At 41.6% G+C, this 24171-nt stretch overlaps 1 protein-coding gene across 1 annotated transcript in view; it reads left to right on the top strand.

Annotated features, from left to right (window-relative positions):
* WDR91 (WD repeat domain 91) overlaps window positions 1-20494 on the top strand; it is a 22399-nt gene extending 1905 nt beyond the window's left edge. Inside the window, exons 3-15 of the mRNA XM_056517715.1 lie at window positions 68-275; window positions 1479-1561; window positions 2044-2162; window positions 5421-5604; window positions 5920-6075; window positions 6551-6747; window positions 8587-8737; window positions 9762-9856; window positions 9938-10100; window positions 13205-13313; window positions 13586-13698; window positions 15669-15866; window positions 20202-20494. Of these exons, the coding sequence (XP_056373690.1) occupies window positions 68-275; window positions 1479-1561; window positions 2044-2162; window positions 5421-5604; window positions 5920-6075; window positions 6551-6747; window positions 8587-8737; window positions 9762-9856; window positions 9938-10100; window positions 13205-13313; window positions 13586-13698; window positions 15669-15866; window positions 20202-20363 (1938 nt within the window). The 3' untranslated portion in view covers window positions 20364-20494. The remainder of the gene's footprint in view (window positions 1-67; window positions 276-1478; window positions 1562-2043; window positions 2163-5420; window positions 5605-5919; window positions 6076-6550; window positions 6748-8586; window positions 8738-9761; window positions 9857-9937; window positions 10101-13204; window positions 13314-13585; window positions 13699-15668; window positions 15867-20201) is intronic.
* The last annotated feature ends 3677 nt before the right edge of the window (window positions 20495-24171 follow it).

The raw sequence follows: 24171 nt of genomic DNA, 5'->3' as shown, positions 1-24171 counted from the left end.
TCGCCTGTTTGACCACTAGATGTCAGCACATTGCTTTGGTTGTGATGTTGAGTTTGTTCTATTATAGAGCAGTCGGACGGACAAGGCGCAGGACTTTTTCCAGAAGCAGGCGCCGGAACTGCAGAACCAGACTGAATGGAAGGAGTGGTTTGCTCTTCCTTTTCTTCCTGCACCCGATGTCAACCCGACCTTCTCCACCTACTTCTCCCGACAGTGGGCGGACACCTTCACCGTGTCCCTGCACAACTTCCTCAGTGTTCTATTCCAGTGCATGCATATCCTTACTGTAATGTATGTACACAGTGACCTCACCAGCAGAATAGTGAGTGCAGCTCTGGGAGTATAATACAGGATATAACTCAGGATCAGTACAGGATCAGTAATGTAATGTATGTACACAGTGATCTCACCAGCAGAATAGTGAGTGCAGCTCTGGGAGTATAATACAGGATATAACTCAGGATCAGTAGAGGATAAGTCATGTAATGTATGTACACAGTGACCTCACCAGCAGAATAGTGAGTACAGCTCGAGTATAATACAGGATATAACTCAGGATCAGTACAGGATAAGTAATGTAATGTATGTACACAGTGACCTCACCAGCAGAATAGTGAGTACAGCTCTGGAGTATAATACAGGATATAACTCAGGATCAGTACAGGATAAGTCATGTAATGTATGTACACAGTGACCTCACCAGCAGAATAGTAAGTACAGCTCTGGAGTATAATACAGGATATAACTCAGGATCAGTACAGGATAAGTAATGTAATGTATGTACACAGTGACCTCACCAGCAGAATAGTAAGTACAGCTCGAGTATAATACAGGATATAACTCAGGATCAGTACAGGATAAGTAATGTAATGTATGTACACAGTGACCTCACCAGCAGAATAGTGAGTACAGCTCTGGAGTATAATACAGGATATAACTCAGGATCAGTACAGGATAAGTCATGTAATGTATGTACACAGTGACCTCACCAGCAGAATAGTAAGTACAGCTCTGGAGTATAATACAGGATATAACTCAGGATCAGTACAGGATAAGTAATGTAATGTATGTACACAGTGACCTCACCAGCAGAATAGTGAGTACAGCTCTGGAGTATAATACAGGATATAAGTCAGGATCAGTACAGGATAAGTAATGTAATAAATGTACACAGTGACCTCACCAGCAGAATAGTGAGTACAGCTCTGGAGCATAATACAGGATATAACTCAGGATCAGTACAGGATAAGTAATGTAATGTATGTACACAGTGACCTCACCAGCAGAATAGTGAGTACAGCTCTGGAGCATAATACAGGATATAACTCAGGATCAGTACAGGATAAGTAATGTAATAAATGTACACAGTGACCTCACCAGCAGAATAGTGAGTACAGCTCTGAGGTATAATACAGGATATAACTCAGGATCAGTACATGATAAGTAATAAGTTGGTTTTCTTTAACTTTATTCTTCACCTATTCCAACTATCCTGAACTTTGACGCCGAGTATCAGAGAATGTGTCACATCCAGGAAGAGAACGAGGCTCTGAAGCAGAAGGTTGGTGCCGGTTGTGTAATACAAAGTGTAGTTCGCTTGTGGTTTTAATCATAGACTGATTGCGAAATATTTGACACTTGGCTAATAGCTCAGATATTTTAACCCAGTGTTTTGCAACCAGGGTGCCTCCAGCTGTTGCAAAACTACCACTCCCAGCATGCCGGGACAGCCGAAGGCTGTCCGGGCATGCTGGGAGTTGTAGTTTTGCAACAGCTGGAGGCACCCTGGTTGCAAAGTACGGTTTGAAATAGTGACTGCTAACACTTCCTGTAGTTGTGGTTGTCGCTGGCTCTTCTATGTACAGAAATAAAGGGAAAGTAAGATTTCCCATGAAGATTATGGTGCTCTTGTTCACCTGCATTTTGATCTGAAATTCAACTTTTTTGTTCTTAAGAAATGTTCTCTTCTGTAACAATTACTGTGTAGTTTTTTTTTTATTTAATTGCATTTTTTTTTAACATTTACAATTGTGGATTCCTCAGCTGTTTGCTCTGCAGGCCGAGGCTCACCGGTTGAAAAAAGAAGGCGATGACGGCCCTATGGTTCACCACAAGCTGCCCCACTACGTCTCCAACATGGATCGCCTTGGAGACTCTGAGCTGTGAGTGACGTCTGACAAATACTGTAACCATTACATTTAACAACTATAATACAAACCGTATGTACAAGAATATAACTACTATAATACTGCTCCTATATACAAGAATATAACTACTATAATACTGCTCCTATATACAAGAATATAACTACTATAATACTGCTCCTATATACAAGAATATAACTACTATAATACTACTCCTATATACAAGAATATAACTACTATAATACTGCTCATATATACAAGAATATAACTACTATAATACTGCCTCCTATATACAAGAATATAACTACTATAATACTGCTCCTATATACAAGAATATCATTACTATAATACTGCTCCTATATACAAGAATATAACTACTATAATACTGCTCCTATATACAAGAATATAACTACTATAATACTGCTCCTATATACAAGAATATAACTACTATAATACTGCTCCTATATACAAGAATATAACTACTATAATACTACTCCTATATACAAGAATATAACTACTATAATACTGCTCATATATACAAGAATATAACTACTATAATACTGCTCCTATATACAAGAATATAACTACTATAATACTGCTCCTATATACAAGAATATCATTACTATAATACTGCTCCTATATACAAGAATATAACTACTATAATACTGCTCCTATATACAAGAATATAACTACTATAATACTGCTCCTATATACAAGAATATAACTACTATAATACTGCTCCTATATACAAGAATATAACTACTATAATACTGCTCCTATATACAAGAATATAACTACTATAATACTGCTCCTATATACAAGAATATAACTACTATAATACTGCCTCCTATATTCAAGAATATAACTACTATAATACTGTCCCCTATATACAAGAATATATCTACTATAATACTGCTCCTATATACAAGAATATAACTATTATAATACTGCTCCTATATACAAGAATATAACTACTATAATACTGCTCCTATATACAAGAATATAACTACTATAATACTGCTCCTATATACCAGAATATAACTACTATAATACTGCTGCTATATACAAGAATATAACTACTATAATACTGCTGCTATATACAAGAATATAACTACTATAATACTCCTCCTATATACAAGAATATAACTACTATAATACTCCTCCTATATACAAGAATATAACTACTATAATACTGCTCCTATATACAAGAATATAACTACTATAATACTGCTCCTATATACAAGAATATAACTACTATAATACTGCTCCTATATACAAGAATATAACTACTATAATACTGCTCCTATATACAAGAATATAACTACTATAATACTGCTCCTATATACCAGAATATAACTACTATAATACTGCTCCTATGTACAAGAATATAACTACTATAATACTGCTCCTATGTACAAGAATATAACTACTATAATACTGCTCCTATATACAAGAATATAACTACTATAATACTGCCTCCTATATACAAGTATATAACTACTATAATACTGCTCCTATATACAAGAATATAACTACTAGAATACTGTCTCCTATATACAAGTATATAACTACTATAATACTGCCTCCTATATACAAGAATATATCTACTATAATACTGCCCCCTATATACAAGAATATAACTACTATAATACTGCTCCTATATACAAGTATATAACTACTATAATACTGCTCCTGTATACAAGAATATAACTACTATAATACTGCCTCCTATATACAAAAATATAACTACTATAATACTGCCTCCTATATACAAGAATATAACTACTATAATACTGCTCCTATATACAAGAATATCATTACTATAATACTGCTCCTATATACAAGAATATACCTACTATAACACTGCTCCTATATACCAGAATATAACTACTATAATACTGCATCCTATATACAAGAATATAACTACTATAATACTGTTCCTATATACAAGAATATAACTACTATAATACTGCTCCTATATACAAGAATATAACTACTATAATACTGCCTCCTATATACAAGAATATAACTACTATAATACTGCTCTTATATACAAGAATATAACTACTATAATACTGCTCCTATACACAAGAATATAACTACTATAATACTGCTCCTATATACAAGAATATAACTACTATAACACTGCTCCTATATACCAGAATATAACTACTATAATACTGCCTCCTATATACAAGAATATAACTACTATAATACTGCTCCTATATACAAGAATATAACTACTATAATACTGCTCCTATATACAAGAATATAACTACTATAATACTGCTCCTATATACAAGAATATAACTACTATAATACTGCTCCTATATACAAGAATATAACTACTATAATACTGCTCCTATATACAAGAATATAACTACTATAATACTGCTCCTATATACAAGAATATAACTACTATAATACTGCTTCTATATACAAGAATATAACTACTATAATAGTGCTCCTATATACAAGAATGTAACTACTTTAATACTGCCCCTATATACAAGAATATAACTACTATAACACTGCTCCTATATACAAGAATATAACTACTATAACACTGCTCCTATATACCAGAATATAACTACTATAATACTGCCTCCTATATACAAGAATATAACTACTATAATACTGCTCCTATATACAAGAATATAACTACTATAATACTGCTCCTATATACAAGAATATAACTACTATAATACTGCTCCTATATACAAGAATATAACTACTATAATACTGCTCCTATATACAAGAATATAACTACTATAATACTGCTCCTATATACAAGAATATAACTACTATAATACTGCTTCTATATACAAGAATATAACTACTATAATAGTGCTCCTATATACAAGAATGTAACTACTTTAATACTGCCCCTATATACAAGAATATAACTACTATAATACTGCTCCTATATACAAGAATATAACTACTATAATACTGCTCCTATATACAAGAATATAACTACTATAATACTGCTCCTATATACAAGAATATAACTACTATAATACTGCTCCTATATACAAGAATGTAACTACTTTAATACTGCCCCTATATACAAGAATATAACTACTATAATACTGCTCCTATATACAAGAATATAACTACTGTAATACTACTCCTATATACAAGAATATAACTACTATAATACTGCTCCTATATACAAGAATATAACTACTATAATACTGCTCCTATATACAAGAATATAACTACTATAATACTGCTCCTATATACAAGAATATAACTACTATAATATTCTCACAGAACCATGATCTTCAGTCAGAGAACCTCAGGATCTGTTGTCCAGTCTCAGAAGACGACCGGGTTCCTCTCTTCTTTACTCCCACAGAGTAAAAAGGTAGTGCCGAAACCTCCTCAGTCCACCATGTCTTCCCCGACACAGAACGCCGCCGGTCTACCGCTGAAGAAGGATCCGGGGAACAGTCAGGTAAAGTTATGTGATCTTATAGATGTTGGATGGTGGCACCATGACAATCCTGCTATCTCGTGGGTGTGTATATAAATATATATAATTTAAATTTTTGTGTGTAATATATATATATATATATATATATATATATATATATATATATACACACTCGCACACATTTATTTATATATATATATATATATATATAACAGTATACAAGAGCATACTGACAGGATATAGAACAATAGATGGAACCCAACATGAACACAAAAGACATAGTTGGTCTAAGTTCCTCATGGACCAATGTTATACATTACATTTTTTTTATTCCAGGCCCAGAAAACAAAGGAGATCCTAAATGTGACCAAGGAGGCCAAAAACCCGCCCAATGTACTCGGCGTCCCCGCAGCCACCGACCCCAGTATGGTGCAACAGCGGCAGCGGCGCCTCCAGGAGAGGAAGGAACTGTTGGCCAAAACACAGTTACAGGTGAGAAGATACAGGCAGAGAGATGAGTGAAAAAATGAGAGATTAAAGGGGTACTCCGCTACTAGACATCTTATTACTTATCCAAAAGATTGGGGATAAGATGTCTGAACTTGGGGGGGGTCTCACTGCTTGAGCCCCCCCCCGCGATCTCCTGCAGCGCCCGGCGTTCTAACCAAATGCCGGGTTCCTGCGGCAGTGTTCGTGATGTCACAGACACGCCCCTCGTGATGTCACACCACGCCCCCTCCATTCATGTCTATGGGAGGGGGCGTGTCTACCGACACGCCCCCTCCCATAGACACGAATGAGGGGGGCGTGGCGTGACGTCACAAGAGTGCGTGGCCCCGACTTAACGATCACGGCCTCCGGCTCTGAGCGTTCTGGACGAAATGTTCAGAACGCTGGAGCACCGGAGTCCCCCCTCTAAAGAAGCACTCCGTCAACAGTTTCGGATTCGGTTTTCTGTTCCTTACAGCAAAGCATAGAGAAGAAGCCCGAGACTGTAGAATCGGAGCCTGAGCCTCGCCTTGAGACCCAACATGACCCGGTGGATGCCCTGATGAAGGGGGTAAAGGGGAGTTCTTCATCCGGAGGGGAGAAGCCGGAGCAGCCCTTTATAGTCCTCAGCCAGGATGAGTACGGAGAGCACCACTCCTCCATCATGCACTGCAGGTAATAAACAAGACAGTGCCCTCCTGGCCTATTGCAATGTATGTTTATATATACACATATACATACAAGAAATAGGTGAGCGGAGCTCCGGCGGCCATTTTGACCCATCGGACGCCAGTGATCACAATGCAGGGGGTTCCGATGAGTTTCTCAAACCTCCTGTTATATATTGATATATAATCAATATAATACAGGAGGTTTGAGAAACTCATTGGGCCCCCCACCCCACCCCCCGCAGCGTGATCACTGGCGTCCGATGGGTCAAAATGGCCGCAGGAGCTTCGCTCACCTGCTTCTTGTACGGGCTGCCTTCTGGCAGAATATACAAGTAGATTGCAGATCTCACTGATCAGTGCTATGCCTTTAAATAGCACTGAACAGTAATAGCAATCAATAGATTGCTAGAAATAGTCCCCTATTGGTACTTAGAAAATGTAAAAAATATATATATATATAATTAAAAAAAATTATAATTATAATTTAAAAAAAAAAGTTTTAATACATTTTTATAATTAAAAAAGTCACTCACTTTTCCCATTTTACAAATTAAAAAGTGTAAAAAAATAAAATTCAAATAAAATAAACAAATTGAGTATCACTGTGTAATATGCAAACTAATATATATTATATATTAAAATATAATGTTAAAGGGGTTCTCCACCATAAGGTGATTTTAGTACGTACCTGGCAGACAGTAATGGACATGCTTAGGAAGGATCTGCACTTTCCTTGGCTTGGCTATTTCCTGTTGGAGTTTCCTTCTTCAGCTACAAATCCCATAGTTCCTTGTTTGTAAGTGTGAGGTCACTTTCCTTCCTCCCACTCATCAGCCACCCCACCCATTGAACACACACAGCTGCATTCCATTCAAAAGACCAGTGTTTACGAACCAAGGTGCCTCCAGCTGTTGCGAGAATACTATTCTTGCAGAATGATCTCCCTCCCACCCAGCGGTCGCTCCACCCATTGAAGCAGACAGACTCGCTCTGATCACATGACTAGTGATGTAGTGTCTCGGGCCTCACTGCAACTTGGGAAAACACTCCTCTTTTTATTTTTAAATAGTACCAACCTGAAAAATCAAGATAATGTTTCGGCATTAAATTTTTTTTTTCCCCAAAATGTCTCTTTTATGGCTTATGCCTCTTAGAAGGCGAGGAGTGTAAAACAACAAAAACGTTAAAGGGGTACTCCGGTGCTCCAGCGTTCCGAACATTTTGTTCACAACGCTCGGAGACTGAGGCCGTTATCGGGATGTGTTTCCAGACACTCCCCTCCCATTGACATGAATGGAGGGGGCATGGCCGTGAAGGCACGACCACTGCCGCAGGAGATCACGGGGGGGCCCCAGCAGCAGGACCCCCGCGATTAGACATCTTATCCCCTATCCTTTGGATAGGGGATAAGATATATAGCAGCGGAGTACCCCTTTAAAGGGGTACTCTGCTGCTCAGCGCTTGGAACAAACTGTTCCGAACGCTGGAGTCGGCGGCCGAAGCTCTTGACGTCATAGCCCCGCCCCCTCATGACGTCACGTCCCTTCGATGCAAGTCTATGGGAGGGGGCGTGACGGCTGTCACGCCCCCTCCCATAGACTTGCATTGAAGGGGCGGGGCGTGACGTCATGAGGGGGCGTGGCTATGACGTCACAAGCTCTTGGCGCCGGCTCCAGTGTTCGGAACAGTTTTTTTTCCCGAACGCTGAGCAGCGGAGTACCCCTTTAAGGGCCTCCACTGATACATTGTAACAAACATCACAGGAGGGAAGCGGATTGTTTTGGACTGTGAGGATTGTCATGGGGATTATTTTGTTCCCTTTTTGTTTTTTCGTGTATTTCAGGGTAGACTGCTCGGGGCGGCGCGTTGCCAGCTTGGACGTGGACGGCGTTATCAAAGTTTGGTCCATCGATGGGATCATGCAGACCAAGGCCTCGGCCATATCCAAATCCGCCCTCCTGTCCCTGGAGTGGGCGACCAAGAGGGACAGACTGGTGAGTGGGGTATCAGGGACATTTTAAGACAGTGTTTCCCAACCAGGGTGCCTCCAGCTGTTGCAAAACTACAAATCCCAGCATGCCCGGACAGCTTTACCACAGCTTTTATTCTGCCCGTTACGGCCATTGATGTCTTAGTTTATCTGTACGTAGAAAAGCTGAACAGTGAAGCTGACTAGTTATGTAGTAATAGGAGGACAGGGATATATTGTAGCAGGTTTACCATTCAGGGTATAGGGAAAGCTGGGTGACAACCAATATGGCTGCCGTTGCTTAACTTTCTTGGTGTCCTGATCGGTAAAGCTGATTAGTTATGTAGTAATAAGAGGACGGGGATATATTGTAGCAGAATTAACATTCAGGGTACAGGGAAAGCTGGGTGACAACCAATATGGCTGCCGTCGCTTAACTTTCTTGGTGTCCTGAACAGTAAAGCCGACTACTTATTTAGTGATGAGAGGATAGGGATATGTTTTAGCAGCTTTACCATTCAGGGTATAGGGAAAGCTGGGTGATAACCAATATCTTTGGCGTCGCTTAACTTTCCTGGTGTCCTGAGCAGTAAAGCTGATTAGTTATGTAGTGATAGGAGGACAGGGATATATTGTAGCAGCTTTACCATTCAGGGTATAGGGAAAGCTGGGTGACAACCAATATGGCTGCCGTAATTCAACTTCCTTGGTGTTTTGAACAGTAAAGCTGACTAGTTATGTAGTGATAGGAGGACAGGGATATATTGTAGCAGATTCACCATTCAGGATATAGGGAAAGCTGGGTGACAACCCCTGTAATAATGGACAAAGTGGACTTCACCCAGCTTTCCCAGGTACAGACATATCTAAATCAGTGTTCCCCAACCAGGTTACCTCCAGCTGTTGCAAAACTACAACGCTCAACATGCCCGGACAGGCAAAGGCTGTCCAGGCATGCTGGGAGTTGTAGTTTTGCAACAGCTGGAGGCACCCTGCTTGGGAAACCCTGCTTTAACACCGTTTTTTTTCCCCGCCCATGGTGGGCATAGCTCTTACTGGGCAGTGAAGTTGGCACTGTTCGCCTCTATGACACGGAAGCGAAGAAGAACCTATGTGAGATCGGGATCTGTGATGACATGCCGAGGTGAGTGCCCGCTATCCCGAGCGTTATAGATCCAGAACGTCAGTAATCTTATGTGATACTGAACAATGGCTCCACCTCTAGGATCCTCTCTCTGGCCTGTAACCCCAGCGGGACATCCTTCGTCTGTTCTGCGGCAGCTCCGTCCTTAGTGGTAGATCCAGTCACCCCCGGAGTAGGAGAGAATGGTAGCAACCAAGTACCGGGAAGGTTATTGCTGTGGGACACTAAAACCATGAAACAACAGGTAAGGATGATCTATATAGTGTGTCCACCAGAGCTGTACTCACTATTCTGCTGGTGGAGTCACTGTGCACATACATTACATTACTTATCCTGTACTGATCCTTAGTTATATCCTGTATTATACTCCAGAGCTGTACTCACTATTCTGCTGGTGAGGTCACTGTGTACATACATTACATTACTTATCCTGTACTGATCCTGAGTTATATCCTGCATTATACTCCAGAGCTGTACTCACTATTCTGCTGGTGAGGTCACTGTGTACATACATTACTTATCCTGTACTGATCCTGAGTTATATCCTGTATTATACTCCAGAGCTGTACTCACTATTCTGCTGGTGGAGTCACTGTGTACATACATTACATTACTTATCCTGTACTGATCCTGAGTTATATCCTGTATTATATCCCAGAGCTGTACTCACTATTCTGCTGGTGAGGTCACTGTGTACATACATTACATTACTTATCCTGTACTGATCCTGAGTTATATCCTGTATTATACTCCAGAGCTGTACTCACTATTCTGCTGGTGGAGTCACTGTGTACATACATTACATTACTTATCCTGTACTGATCCTGAGTTATATCCTGTATTATACTCCAGAGCTGTACTCACTATTCTGCTGGTGGAGTCACTGTGTACATACATTACATTACTTATCCTGTACTGATCCTGAGTTATATCCTGTATTATATCCCAGAGCTGCACTCACTATTCTGCTGGTGAGGTCACTGTGAACATACATTACATTACTTATCCTGTACTGATCCTGAGTTATATCCTGTATTATACTCCAGAGCTTTACTCACTATTCTGCTGGTGGGGTCACAGTGTACATACATTACATTACTTATCCTGTACTGATCCTGAGTTATATCCTGTATTATACTCCAGAGCTGTGCTCACTATTCTGCTGGTGGGGTCACTGTGTACATACATTACATTACTTATCCTGTACTGATCCTGAGTTATATCCTGTATTATACTCCAGAGCTGTACTCACTATTCTGCTGGTGAGGTCACTGTGTACATACATTACATTACTTATCCTGTACTGATCCTGAGTTATATCCTGTATTATACTCCAGAGCTGTACTCACTATTCTGCTGGTGAGGTCACTGTGTACATACATTACATTACTTATCCTGTACTGATCCTTAGTTATATCCTGTATTATACTCCAGAGCTGTACTCACTATTCTGCTGGTGGGGTCACTGTGTACATACATTACATTACTTATCCTGTACTGATCCTGAGTTATATCCTGTATTATACTCCAGAGCTGCACTCACTATTCTGCTGGTGGGGTCACTGTGTACATACATTACATTACTTATCCTGTACTGATCCTGAGTTATATCCTGTATTATACTCCAGAGCTGTACTCACTATTCTGCTGGTGGGGTCACTGTGTACATACATTACATTACTTATCCTGTACTGATCCTGAGTTATATCCTGTATTATACTCCAGAGCTGTACTCACTATTCTGCTGGTGAGGTCACTGTGTACATACATTACATTACTTATCCTGTACTGATCCTGAGTTATATCCTGTATTATACTCCAGAGCTGTACTCACTATTCTGCTGGTGAGGTCACTGTGTACATACATTACATTACTTATCCTGTACTGATCCTTAGTTATATCCTGTATTATACTCCAGAGCTGTACTCACTATTCTGCTGGTGGGGTCACTGTGTACATACATTACATTACTTATCCTGTACTGATCCTGAGTTATATCCTGTATTATACTCCAGAGCTGCACTCACTATTCTGCTGGTGGGGTCACTGTGTACATACATTACATTACTTATCCTGTACTGATCCTGAGTTATATCCTGTATTATACTCCAGAGCTGTACTCACTATTCTGCTGGTGGGGTCACTGTGTACATACATTACATTACTTATCCTGTACTGATCCTGAGTTATATCCTGTATTATACTCCAGAGCTGCACTCACTATTCTGCTGGTGGGGTCACTGTGTACATACATTACATTACTTATCCTGTACTGATCCTGAGTTATATCCTGTATTATACTCCAGAGCTGTACTCACTATCCTGCTGGTGAGGTCACTGTGTACATACATTACATTACTTATCCTGTACTGATCCTGAGTTATATCCTGTATTATACTCCAGAGCTGTACTCACTATTCTGCTGGTGAGGTCACTGTGTACATACATTACATTACTTATCCTGTACTGATTCTGAGTTATATCCTGTATTATACTCCAGAGCTGTACTCACTATTCTGCTGGTGAGGTCACTGTGTACATACATTACATTACTTATCCTGTACTGATCCTTAGTTATATCCTGTATTATACTCCAGAGCTGCACTCACTATTCTGCTGGTGTGGTCACTGTGTACATACATTACATTACTTATCCTGTACTGATCCTTAGTTATATCCTGTATTATACTCCAGAGCTGTACTCACTATTCTGCTGGTGAGGTCACTGTGTACATACATTACATTACTTATCCTGTACTGATCCTTAGTTATATCCTGTATTATACTCCAGAGCTGTACTCACTATTCTGCTGGTGAGGTCACTGTTTATATACATTACATTACTTATCCTGTACTGATCCTGAGTTATATCCTGTATTATACTCCAGAGCTGTACTCACTATTCTGCTGGTGAGGTCACTGTGTACATACATTACATTACTTATCCTGTACTGATCCTTAGTTATATCCTGTATTATACTCCAGAGCTGTACTCACTATTCTGCTGGTGAGGTCACTGTTTATATACATTACATTACTTATCCTGTACTGATCCTGAGTTATATCCTGTATTATACTCCAGAGCTGTACTCACTATTCTGCTGGTGAGGTCACTGTGTACATACATTACATTACTTATCCTGTACTGATCCTTAGTTATATCCTGTATTATACCCCAGAGCTGTACTCACTATTCTGCTGGTGAGGTCACTGTTTATATACATTACATTACTTATCCTGTACTTATCCTGAGTTATATCCTGTATTATACTCCAGAGCTGTACTCACTATTCTGCTGGTGGGGTCACTGTGTATATACATTATTATGTCTCCGTTTCTCTCACCAGTTGCAGTTCTCCCTGGAGCCGGTGCCGATCGCTGTGAACTGTACGTCTTTTAATCACAATGGTAATCTGCTGGTCACCGGAGCCGCGGACGGAGTCATCAGACTTTTTGGTAATATTTATATAGATGTTGGGCTAAACTCTGCCCGTTTTCAAAGACCACACCCTTTACATAAGCCCCACCCCCTAACAAAAATGGATGATTTTGGTATATGCAGTCCAGTTTTCTGCCTGACCCTGTGTTTCAGGAGCTTTGTATTTGCTTTTTGTCCCATTTATGCCCCCCTTTCTTTGCAGACGGAGTGTCCCTTTAAGTATTGTCGCCTTAAAGGGACACTACGTAAGCCCTTTTTGTATATGGGTAACCGTCTTTTCCTTCCCCAGATATGCAGCAGCACCAGTGCGCTATGAGCTGGGTGGCGCACAAGGGAGAGGTGTACTCTGTAGACTTCAGCTACGACGAGAACGCCGTATACAGCATCGGAGAGGACGGAAAGGTGAGCGATGGCGTATTGGGCCGTGTTCACACACAAGATCGTGGCCCATCCGGTCATCACACTCCTATTTATCTTTCCCTCGCTGACCTATGCGTGTAAGAAGCAGAAAATAGGTAAAAGGGAGAACAACTACAGGATCAGACTACACAAGGCTTGTTTGTAGTCTGTTACCATGGAGACAAATAGATGTTACTTTATTTATAAGCTGTATACACTAAAGTATAGGAGATTTTTAATGAAGACTTTTTTGCTAAGTTGCTTTGTTTTTTATTTTAAATTCAAAGGAGCAAAAAAAAAAAAAAAAAGTTATTGTTGGGGTGAACTGTGCCCTTTAACCGGTTGCGGACTAAGGACGAGCCGGCTCTTCCTGAGACGGCAAGCGGTGTATGACGCGGGTTCCCGATTCGAGCCTGCGTCATACCGGCCGGCCCCCAGCTGATTCCTGTAGTTGGGGGCCGGCGTTAATAGCCGACATGCAGTGATCGCCGCGGCCGGCTATTAGCCCTTTAGATTGCCACTGTCAAAGCTGACAGCGGAGTCTAAAGGTGCCCTAATCCCATCCCTGGTGGTCCAGTGGATCGCGCTTTGGGGGGGGCGATCCAATTGCTGAGGTAGCCGGAGGGCTTACCTCTCCTGCTGTGGCGGCTCTGGTACTCGGAATGATAAAGCCTGGCAGGACCAGGCTTTATCAATCGAGCACGCAGATCAATGGGATTCTATGGAACCACATTGATCTGTATGAGAAATATAAAAAAATTTAAAAACACACGCTTTAACCCCTTCCTTATTATAAGTTTAAATCACCCCCTTTTCCCAAATTCCATAAAAAAAATATACAAACATAATAAAAATAAACATATGTGGTATCGCTGCGTGCGTACATGTACGAACTATAAAAATATATCATTAATTAAAGGGGTTCTCCGTTGTTTAGACATCTTATCCCCTATCCAAAGGAGAGGGGATAAGATGCCTGATCGCGGGAGTTCCGCCGCTGGGGACCCCCGTGATCTTGCAAGTGGCACCTTGTTTATAATCAGTCCTCAGAGCGTGTTCGCTCCGGGTCTGATTACGGCGATCACAAGGCCGGCGGCGTGTGACGTCACGCTCCGCCCCTCAATGCACGCCTACGGGGCGGAGCGTGAGGTCACACGGGGGCGGAGGTGTGACGTCACACGCCGCCCGCCCTGTAGTCGCCGGTAATCAGTCCCCGGGGACTGATTACAAACGGGGTTCCGCGTGCAAGGTCACGGGGGTCCCCAGCGGCGGGGAAAATTCTAAAGAATTCTAAAGTCCAAAATAGCATATTTTTGGTAATTTTTTATACCATAAAAAAAAGGAATACAAAACGATAAAGTCCGATCAAAACTAAAATGGTACCGATTAAAACTTCAGATCACGGCGCAAAAAATTAACCCAAATACCACCCTGTATGCGGAAAAATAAAAAAGTTATAGGGGTCAGAAGATGACAATTTTAAACGTATACATTTTCCTGCATGTAGTTATGATTTTTTCCAGAAGTGCGACAAAATCACCTATATAAGTAGGGGATCATTTTAACCGTATGGACCTACAGAATAATGATAAGGTGTCATTTTTACCGAAATATGTACTATGCAGAAACGGAAGCCGCCAAAAGTTACAAAATGGCGTTTTTTCTTCAGTTTTGTCGCACAATGAATTTTTTTTCCCCCCGTTTCGCCGTGGATTTTTTGGTAAAATGACTGATGTCACTGCAAAGTAAAATTGGTGGCGCAAAAAATAAGCCATAATATGGATTTTTAGGTGGAAAATTGAAAGGGTTATGATTTTTTAAAGGTGAGGAGGAAAAAAACGAAAGTGCAAAAAATGCAAAAACTGAAAAACGCTGAGTCCTTAAGGGGTTAAATATGCAAATGTATAGTATTAATGGTTATACATGTTCCAGGGTGCGGCTTGGATTGAGATGTTTGTCTTTTTTTCTTACAGTTTATTCAATGGAACATTCACAAGAGCGGGCAGAAAGTCTCCGAGTATTCGCTGCCCCCGGACGCCACCGGTCCCTTCATGCTGTCCGGGTACAGCGGGTACAAGCAGGTGCAGTTCCCCCGCGGACGACTCTTCGCCTTCGACTCTGAAGGCAACTACATGCTGACGTGCTCCAGCAATGGCGGAGTTATTTATAAGGTAGCCCCTCCCCCCCCCCCCCCCGACGTCACATGACTCGCTGTATAGTTTTAGATACTTGTTTGGGTTCATATACTTTAGATACTTGTTTGGTACTGATTCAGAGCGGGGGGGGGGGGGGTTATCACCAGTCCCATGTAAAACCGTAACACCACACTGTAGCAGTGCCATGAGTTGTAGTAGAGATGTGTTTGTAATTTGGCACAGCTCATGGTGCTACTGTAATAAACTACCTTGGTTTTACATGGGACTGCAAGTACGCCCAATCGGTGGCTCTTACTTAGTATGAAACAGCCAAATGACAAATCCAGTTCTGCTGGGAACAGCGTCCTGTGATGTAGTTTGTCATTTGGTACAAATCATTTTACTACTTCAATGTGTTATCAGGGTTTTACATAGGACTGCAACTAAATCCAGATCCTAAGTATGAAATGGTTAAAGGGGTACTCCGCTGCCAGAGCGTTCGGAACATTTTTGTGTTTGTTTTTGTTCCGAACGCTGGGTGCGGGGGTCGTGATGTCACGGCCACGCCCCCTCGTGATGTTACGCCACCCCCCATCAATGCAAGCCTATGGGAGGGGGCGTTGCGCCCCCTCCCATAGACTTGCATTGAGGGTGTGTGACCGTGATGTCACGACCCCCTGCAGCCCGCACCCAGCGTGCTGGGGCAGTGGAGTACCCCTTGAATGACAAATCCAGCTCTGCTACAGGATCATAGAGTCGACTTGGCTGCAGTCCTATGTAAAACTGCGATAAAACATTGTAATGGTAGAATGATTTGTAGCAAATTTCAATGTGTTATCGTGGTTTTACATAGGACTGCAGTTAAATCCACACTCTGGTTCTGATTTAGTATTAAATAGCTAAATGACAAATCCAGCTCTGCATTAAAGGGGTACGCCGGTGGAAAACTTTTTTTTTTTTTTTTTTTTAATCAACTGGTGCCAGAAAGTTAAACAGATTTGTAAATTACTTCTATTAAAAAAATCTTAAACCTTCCAGTACTTATCAGCTGCTGTATGCTCTACAGAGGAAAAACCTTTTCTTTTTGGAACACAGTGCTCTCTGCTGACATCTCTGTCCATTTTAGGAACTGTCCAGAGCAGCATATGTTTTCTACGGGGATTTTCTCCTACTCTGGACAGTTCTTAAAATGGACAGAGATGTCAGCAGAGAGCACTATGTTCCAAAAAGAAAAGAATTTCCTCTGTAGTATTCAGCCGCTAATAAGTACTGGAAGGATTAAGATGTTTTAATAGAAGTAATTTACAAATCTGTTTAACTTTCTGGCACCAGTTGATTAAAAAAAAATAAATAAATAAGTTTTCCACCGGAGTACCCCTTTAAATCGCTAATTGCAGTCCTATGTAAAACGGTGATAACACATTGTAGTAGTACAACGATGTCTACCAAATTACGTGTTCTGTTTTTACATAGGACTGCAGTTAAAGGGGTATTCCAGGAAAAAACTTTTTTTATATATATCACCTGGCTCCAGAAAGTTAAACAGACTTGTAAATTACTTCTATTAAAAAATCTTAATCCTTCCAGTACTGCTATACACAGTATTTGACTTTTGTGTAGCAGAGCTGGATTTGTCTGGGTGCGGGCTGCAGGGGGTCGTGACATCACGGCCACGCCCCCTCGGGATGTCACGCCACACCCCCTCAATGCAAGCCTATGGGAGGGGGTGTGGCAGCGCCACGCCCCCTCCCATAGGCTTGCATTGAGTGGGTGTGGCGTGACGCCACGAGGGAACGTGGCCGTGACATCATGACCCCCGCACCCAGCGTTCGGAGCAAATTGTTCCGAACGCTCTGGCAGTGGAGTACCCCTTTAACCATTTCATGCTTAGTCAGGATCATAAAGTGGATTTAGCTGCAGTCCTATGTAAAACATCCCAGTTTCAAGTTGTAGCGGTACCTATTCAGCTCTGCTACATCGGAGACATTGCAGAGCTGGATTTGTCATTTAGCCATTTCATACAGAATGGGTTTCGCTTAGTTCTTATGTAAAACCACAGTAACACATTGTAGAAGTATCCTGAGTTGTGCCAAATGACAAACACAGCTGTACTACATTGGAGACATTGTCTAGCAGAGCTGAATTGGTTATTTAGCTGTTTCATGCCAAGTCGGGATTATAGATTGGTTTTGTACCTGCCTATTAGAGCTGCAGTAATGTATTGCAGTAGTGCCGTCTGCCGTACCAGATGTAAACACAGCGCCACTACATCAACAACACTGTACATAGCAGGGTTGGGTTTGTCTTTTGCCCGTTTCTTTATTACTTTCACATTGAGATCTTAGAGCGTGCTTACCTGAAGACCTATGAAAAACCACTACGTTGCAGAGCTGAGTTGTGTGATGTGTAGCAGAGTTGAATTCTGTGATCTATAGCAGAGCCGAGTTTGTCATTTAGCCACTACATGTTCAAACTGTTATAATTAACCTTTGAGGAGCTGGATTTACCTTTTGTGAAGTCACAAGGAACACATTGTGATCTGAAATGTAGCAGAGCTGAGTTGTGTGATGTGTGGCAGAGCTGAGTTGTGTGATGTGTGGCAGAGCTGAGTTGTGTGATGTGTGGCAGAGCTGAGTTGTGTGATGAGCGGCGGAGTTGAGCTGTGTGATGAACGGCGGATTTGAGTTCTGTGATGTGCGGTGGAGCGGAGTTCTGTGATGTGCGGCAGAGCTGAGTCTGTGATGTGCAGCAGTGCTGAGTTGTGTGATGTGCAGCAGAGCTGAGTTGTGTGATGTGCAGCAGAGCTGAGTTGTGTGATGTGCAGCAGAGCTGAGTTGTGTGATGTGCAGCAGAGCTGAGTTGTGTGATGTGCAGCAGAGCTGAGTTGTGTGATGTGCAGCAGAGCTGAGTTGTGTGATGTGCAGCAGAGCTGAGTTGTGTGATGTGCAGCAGAGCTGAGTTGTGTGATGTGCAGCAGAGCTGAGTTGTGTGATGTGCAGCAGAGCTGAGTTGTGTGATGTGCAGCAGAGCTGAGTTGTGTGATGTGCAGCAGAGCTGAGTTGTGTGATGTGCAGCAGGACTGAGTTGTGTGATGTGCAGCAGGACTGAGTTGTGTGATGTGAAGCAGGGCTGAGTTGTGTGATGTGAAGCAGGGCTGAGTTGTGTGATGTGAAGCAGGGCTGAGTTGTGTGATGTGCAGCAGAGCTGAGTTGTGTGATGTGCAGCAGAGCTGAGTTGTGTGATGTGCAGCAGAGCTGAGTTGTGTGATGTGCAGCAGAGCTGAGTTCTGTGATGTGCAGCAGAGCTGAGTTCTGTGATGTGCAGCAGAGCTGAGTTCTGTGATGTGTAGCAGAGCCGAGTTTGTCATTTAGCCACTATATTCGCAAACTGTTATAATTCACCTTTGAGGAGTTTGATTTGCCTTTTGTGAAGTGACACTGAATACATTGCGATATGAGATGTAGCAGAGCTGAGTTCTGTGATGTGCAGCAGAGCCGAGTTCTGTGATGTACAGCAGAGCTGAGTTCTGTGATGTGCAGCAGAGCTGAGTTCTGTGATGTACAGCAGAGCTGAGTTCTGTGATGTACAGCAGAGTTGAGTTCTGTGATGTGAAGCAGATTTGAGTTCTGTGATGTGAAGCAGAGTTGAGTTCTGTGATGTGAAGCAGGGTTGAGTTCTGTGATGTGAAGCAGAGCTGAGTTGTGTGATGTGCGGCAGAGCTGAGTTGTGTGATGTGCGGCAGAGCTGAGTTGTGTGATGTGCGGCAGAGCTGAGTTGTGTGATGTGCGGCAGAGCTGAGTTGTGTGATGTGCGGCAGAGCTGAGTTGTGTGATGTGCAGCAGAGCTGAGTTGTGTGATGTGCAGCAGAGCTGAGTTCTGTGATGTACAGCAGAGCTGAGTTCTGTGATGTACAGCAGAGTTGAGTTCTGTGATGTGAAGCAGATTTGAGTTCTGTGATGTGAAGCAGAGTTGAGTTCTGTGATGTGAAGCAGGGTTGAGTTCTGTGATGTGAAGCAGAGCTGAGTTGTGTGATGTGCGGCAGAGCTGAGTTGTGTGATGTGCGGCAGAGCTGAGTTGTGTGATGTGCGGCAGAGCTGAGTTGTGTGATGTGCGGCAGAGCTGAGTTGTGTGATGTGCGGCAGAGCTGAGTTGTGTGATGTGCGGCAGAGCTGAGTTGTGTGATGTGGGCAGAGCTGAGTTGTGTGATGTGGGCAGAGCTGAGTTGTGTGATGTGCGGCAGAGCTGAGTTGTGTGATGTGCGGCAGGGCTGAGTACTGTGATGTGCAGCAGAGCTGAGTTTGTCATTTGGTTCTTTATGTCACATTGTGGTAATTCTCCGCTTTTTGTTTCTGTATCCCTTCTTGTCTGCAGCTGAACAGTGACGGCAGTACGCTGGAGAATTGTCTGTCCCTCGGCGGGCATCGGGCCCCTGTGGTCACCGTGGACTGGAGCACGGCGGTGGAGTGTGGCACCTGCCTGACCGCCTCCATGGATGGAAAAATCAGACTGACCACCCTGCTGGCCCAAAAATGATAACCAGCTGCCACCCCAAGGGGGAGCTCCAGGCTTCAAGGAAGTTCACCCGAATCCCAGCTTTCTGCAACTTTCTCCTATGCCCTGTGCTTTAAGATCTCTGCTTGCTGTGAGTGAATGGGAACATTCTATTATTTCCAAAAGTGATACATTTTACCTGAACTGAAACATTGCATCAGTTTGCAAATCTATTTGCAAACTGATACAATGTTTCAGTTCAGGTAAAATGTATCACTATGGAGATAATAGAACATTCCCATTCACTCACAGCAAGCAGAGATCTTAAAGCACAGGGTATAGGAGAAAGTTGCAGAACTTTTCCTTGTTCAATGATTTTGGGGTTTGTTAAATACTTTTCTCCGCTCCTGTCAGCAAGCCTGTTCCTTGATGTCTTAGTTTTATCTGTACGTAGGAAAGCTGGGTGACAACCAATATGGTATCCTGAACAGTGAAGCTGACCGGTTATGTATTAAATTACCATTCAGGGTATTGGGAATGCTGGGTGACAACTGATATGGTATCCTGAACAATAAAGCTAACTAGTTATGTATTAAATTACTATTCAGGGTAATGGGAATGCTGGGTGACAACCAATACGGCTGCCGCCACTCAGCTTTCTTGGGGTCCCAAACAGTAGAGCTGACTAGTTATGTAGTGATTGGAGGACAGGGAGGTATTGTAGCAGGTTTACCATTCAGGGTATAGGGAAAGCTGTGTGATAAACTTTCTCATTGTCCTGAATGGTAAAACTCACTAGTTATGTAGAGATAGGAGAACAGGGATATATCGAAGCAGCTTTACCATTCAGGGTATAGGGAAAGCTGGTTGACGACCAATATGGCTGTAATCATTCGACTTTCTTTGTGTTCTGAACAGTAAAGCTGACTAGTTATGTAATGATACGAGGACAGAGAGGGTATTCTACCAGGTTTACCATTCAGGGTATAGGGAAATTTGGGTGATGACCAATATGGCTGCCGTCACTTAGCTTTCTTGGTGTCCTGAACAGTGAAGCTCACTAGTTATATGTGGATAGGAGGACAGGGATATATTGTGGCAGGTTCAACGTTCTGGGTATAGGAAAGCTGAGTGACAACCAATATGGCTGCTGTCACTCAGCTTTCTTGCTGACTAGTTATGACTAGTTATATAGTTATGTAAAGCTGACTAGTTACGTAGTGATAGGAGCAGATGGATATATTAAAGCAGGGTTACCATTCAGGGTATAGGAAAAGCTGGGTGACAACCAATATGGCGGACATAGTGCATCAGCTTTTCCAGGTTTGGATCTATCTAAGTCAATGTTTCCCAACCAGAATACCTCCAGCTGTTACAAAACTACAACTCCCAGCATGCCCGGACAACTCCCTGGCATGCTGGGAGTTGTAGTTATGAAACAGCTGGAGGCTCCCTGGTTGGGGAACACTGACCTAAGCAATGGAAGGTGGGACCAAGCACAGGAGCCGGAGAACTGGGATATAAAGTGACTCATCTCAGGATCGGAGCAGACTCCATCATGGCCGCCGCCGATTCCGCTGCGCACATTCCAGCACTGATCGCGAATTATCAGTATTATTATTGTTATTGTGTTATTCCAATAAATCCAAATGTAGTGTTCACCGCCGCTGCGGGGATAAGATAGTCCTGGCGTCAGCGTCTTCTTTATACTATATTACAGGACTGATGATCATCATCCATACTGACTGTCTCCATCCAGTATATATATTACAGGACTGATGATCATCATCCATACTGACTGTCTCCATCCAGTATATATATATATATATATATATATATTACAGGACTGATGATCATCCTCCATACTGACTGTCTCCATCCAGTATATATATATATATATATATATATATATATATTACAGGACTGATGATCATCCTCCATACTGACTGTCTCCATCCAGTATATATATTACAGGACTGATTATCATCCTCCATACTGACTGTCTCCATCCAGTATATATATTACAGGACTGATTATCATCCTCCATACTGACTGTCTCCATCCAGTATATATACATTACAGGACTGATGATCATCATCCATACTGACTGTCTCCATCCAGTATATATATATATATATTACAGGACTGATGATCATCCTCCATACTGACTGTCTCCATCCAGTATATATATTACAGGACTGATGATCATCATCCATACTGACTGTCTCCATCCAGTATATATATTACAGGACTGATGATCATCATCCATACTGACTGTCTCCATCCAGTATATATATATATATATATTACAGGACTGATGATCATCCTCCATACTGACTGTCTCCATCCAGTATATATATATATTACAGGACTGATGATCATCCTCCATACTGACTGTCTCCATCCAGTATATATATTACAGGACTGATTATCATCCTCCATACTGACTGTCTCCATCCAGTATATATATTACAGGACTGATTATCATCCTCCATACTGACTGTCTCCATCCAGTATATATACATTACAGGACTGATGATCATCATCCATACTGACTGTCTCCATCCAGTATATATATATATATATATTACAGGACTGATGATCATCCTCCATACTGACTGTCTCCATCCAGTATATATATTACAGGACTGATGATCATCATCCATACTGACTGTCTCCATCCAGTATATATATATATATTACAGGACTGATGATCATCCTCCATACTGACTGTCTCCATCCAGTATATATATTACAGGACTGATGATCATCATCCATACTGACTGTCTCCATCCAGTATATATACATTACAGGACTGATGATCATCCTCCATACTGACTGTCTCCATCCAGTATATATATTACAGGACTGATGATCATCATCCATACTGACTGTCTCCATCCAGTATATATATATATATATATTACAGGACTGATGATCATCATCCATACTGACTGTCTCCATCCAGTATATATATTACAGGACTGATGATCATCCTCCATACTGACTGTCTCCTTCCAGTATATATATATATATTACAGGACTGATTATCATCATCCATACTGACTGTCTCCTTCCAGTATATATATATATATATATATATATATATTACAGGACTGATGATCATCATCCATACTGACTGTCTCCATCCAGTATATATATTACAGGACTGATGATCATCATCCATACTGACTGTCTCCATCCAGTATATATATATATATATATTACAGGACTGATGATCATCCTCCATACTGACTGTCTCCATTCAGTATATATATTACAGGACTGATGATCATCATCCATACTGACTGTCTCCATCCAGTATATATATATATATATATATATATATATATATATATATATTACAGGACTGATGATCATCATCCATACTGACTGTCTCCATCCAGTATATATATATTACAGGACTGATTATCATCATCCATACTGACTGTCTCCATCCAGTATATATATATATTACAGGACTGATGATCATTATCCATACTGACTGTCTCCATCCAGTATATATATTACAGGACTGATGATCATCATCCATACTGACTGTCTCCTTCCAGTATATATATATTACAGGACTGATGATCATCACCACCTATAGCTACTGAAGAAAAGGCCCGCGGCCTTGAAACGCGTCTAGCCCATTATCTGCACCTTATCCATAAGTGTATATCACTTCAAATAGACTGTATCTGCCATATTCCAATTGCAACAGCTGGATGCCCACGATTCCGGGACCACTGCTGCACGCGCGCTGTTAGCACCTTATTCATACGTGCAATCCGCACCACCTGTTACCTGCATCCACTCACAGCCCCGGTCGGCAGAGTTACTCCTG

This window comes from Hyla sarda, chromosome 4 (genome assembly GCF_029499605.1).
Source record: "Hyla sarda isolate aHylSar1 chromosome 4, aHylSar1.hap1, whole genome shotgun sequence".
Lineage (NCBI taxonomy): Eukaryota > Metazoa > Chordata > Amphibia > Anura > Hylidae > Hyla > Hyla sarda.
Note: the sequence above shows the minus strand (reverse complement) of the source record. Positions and strands in the feature narration are given on the sequence as shown.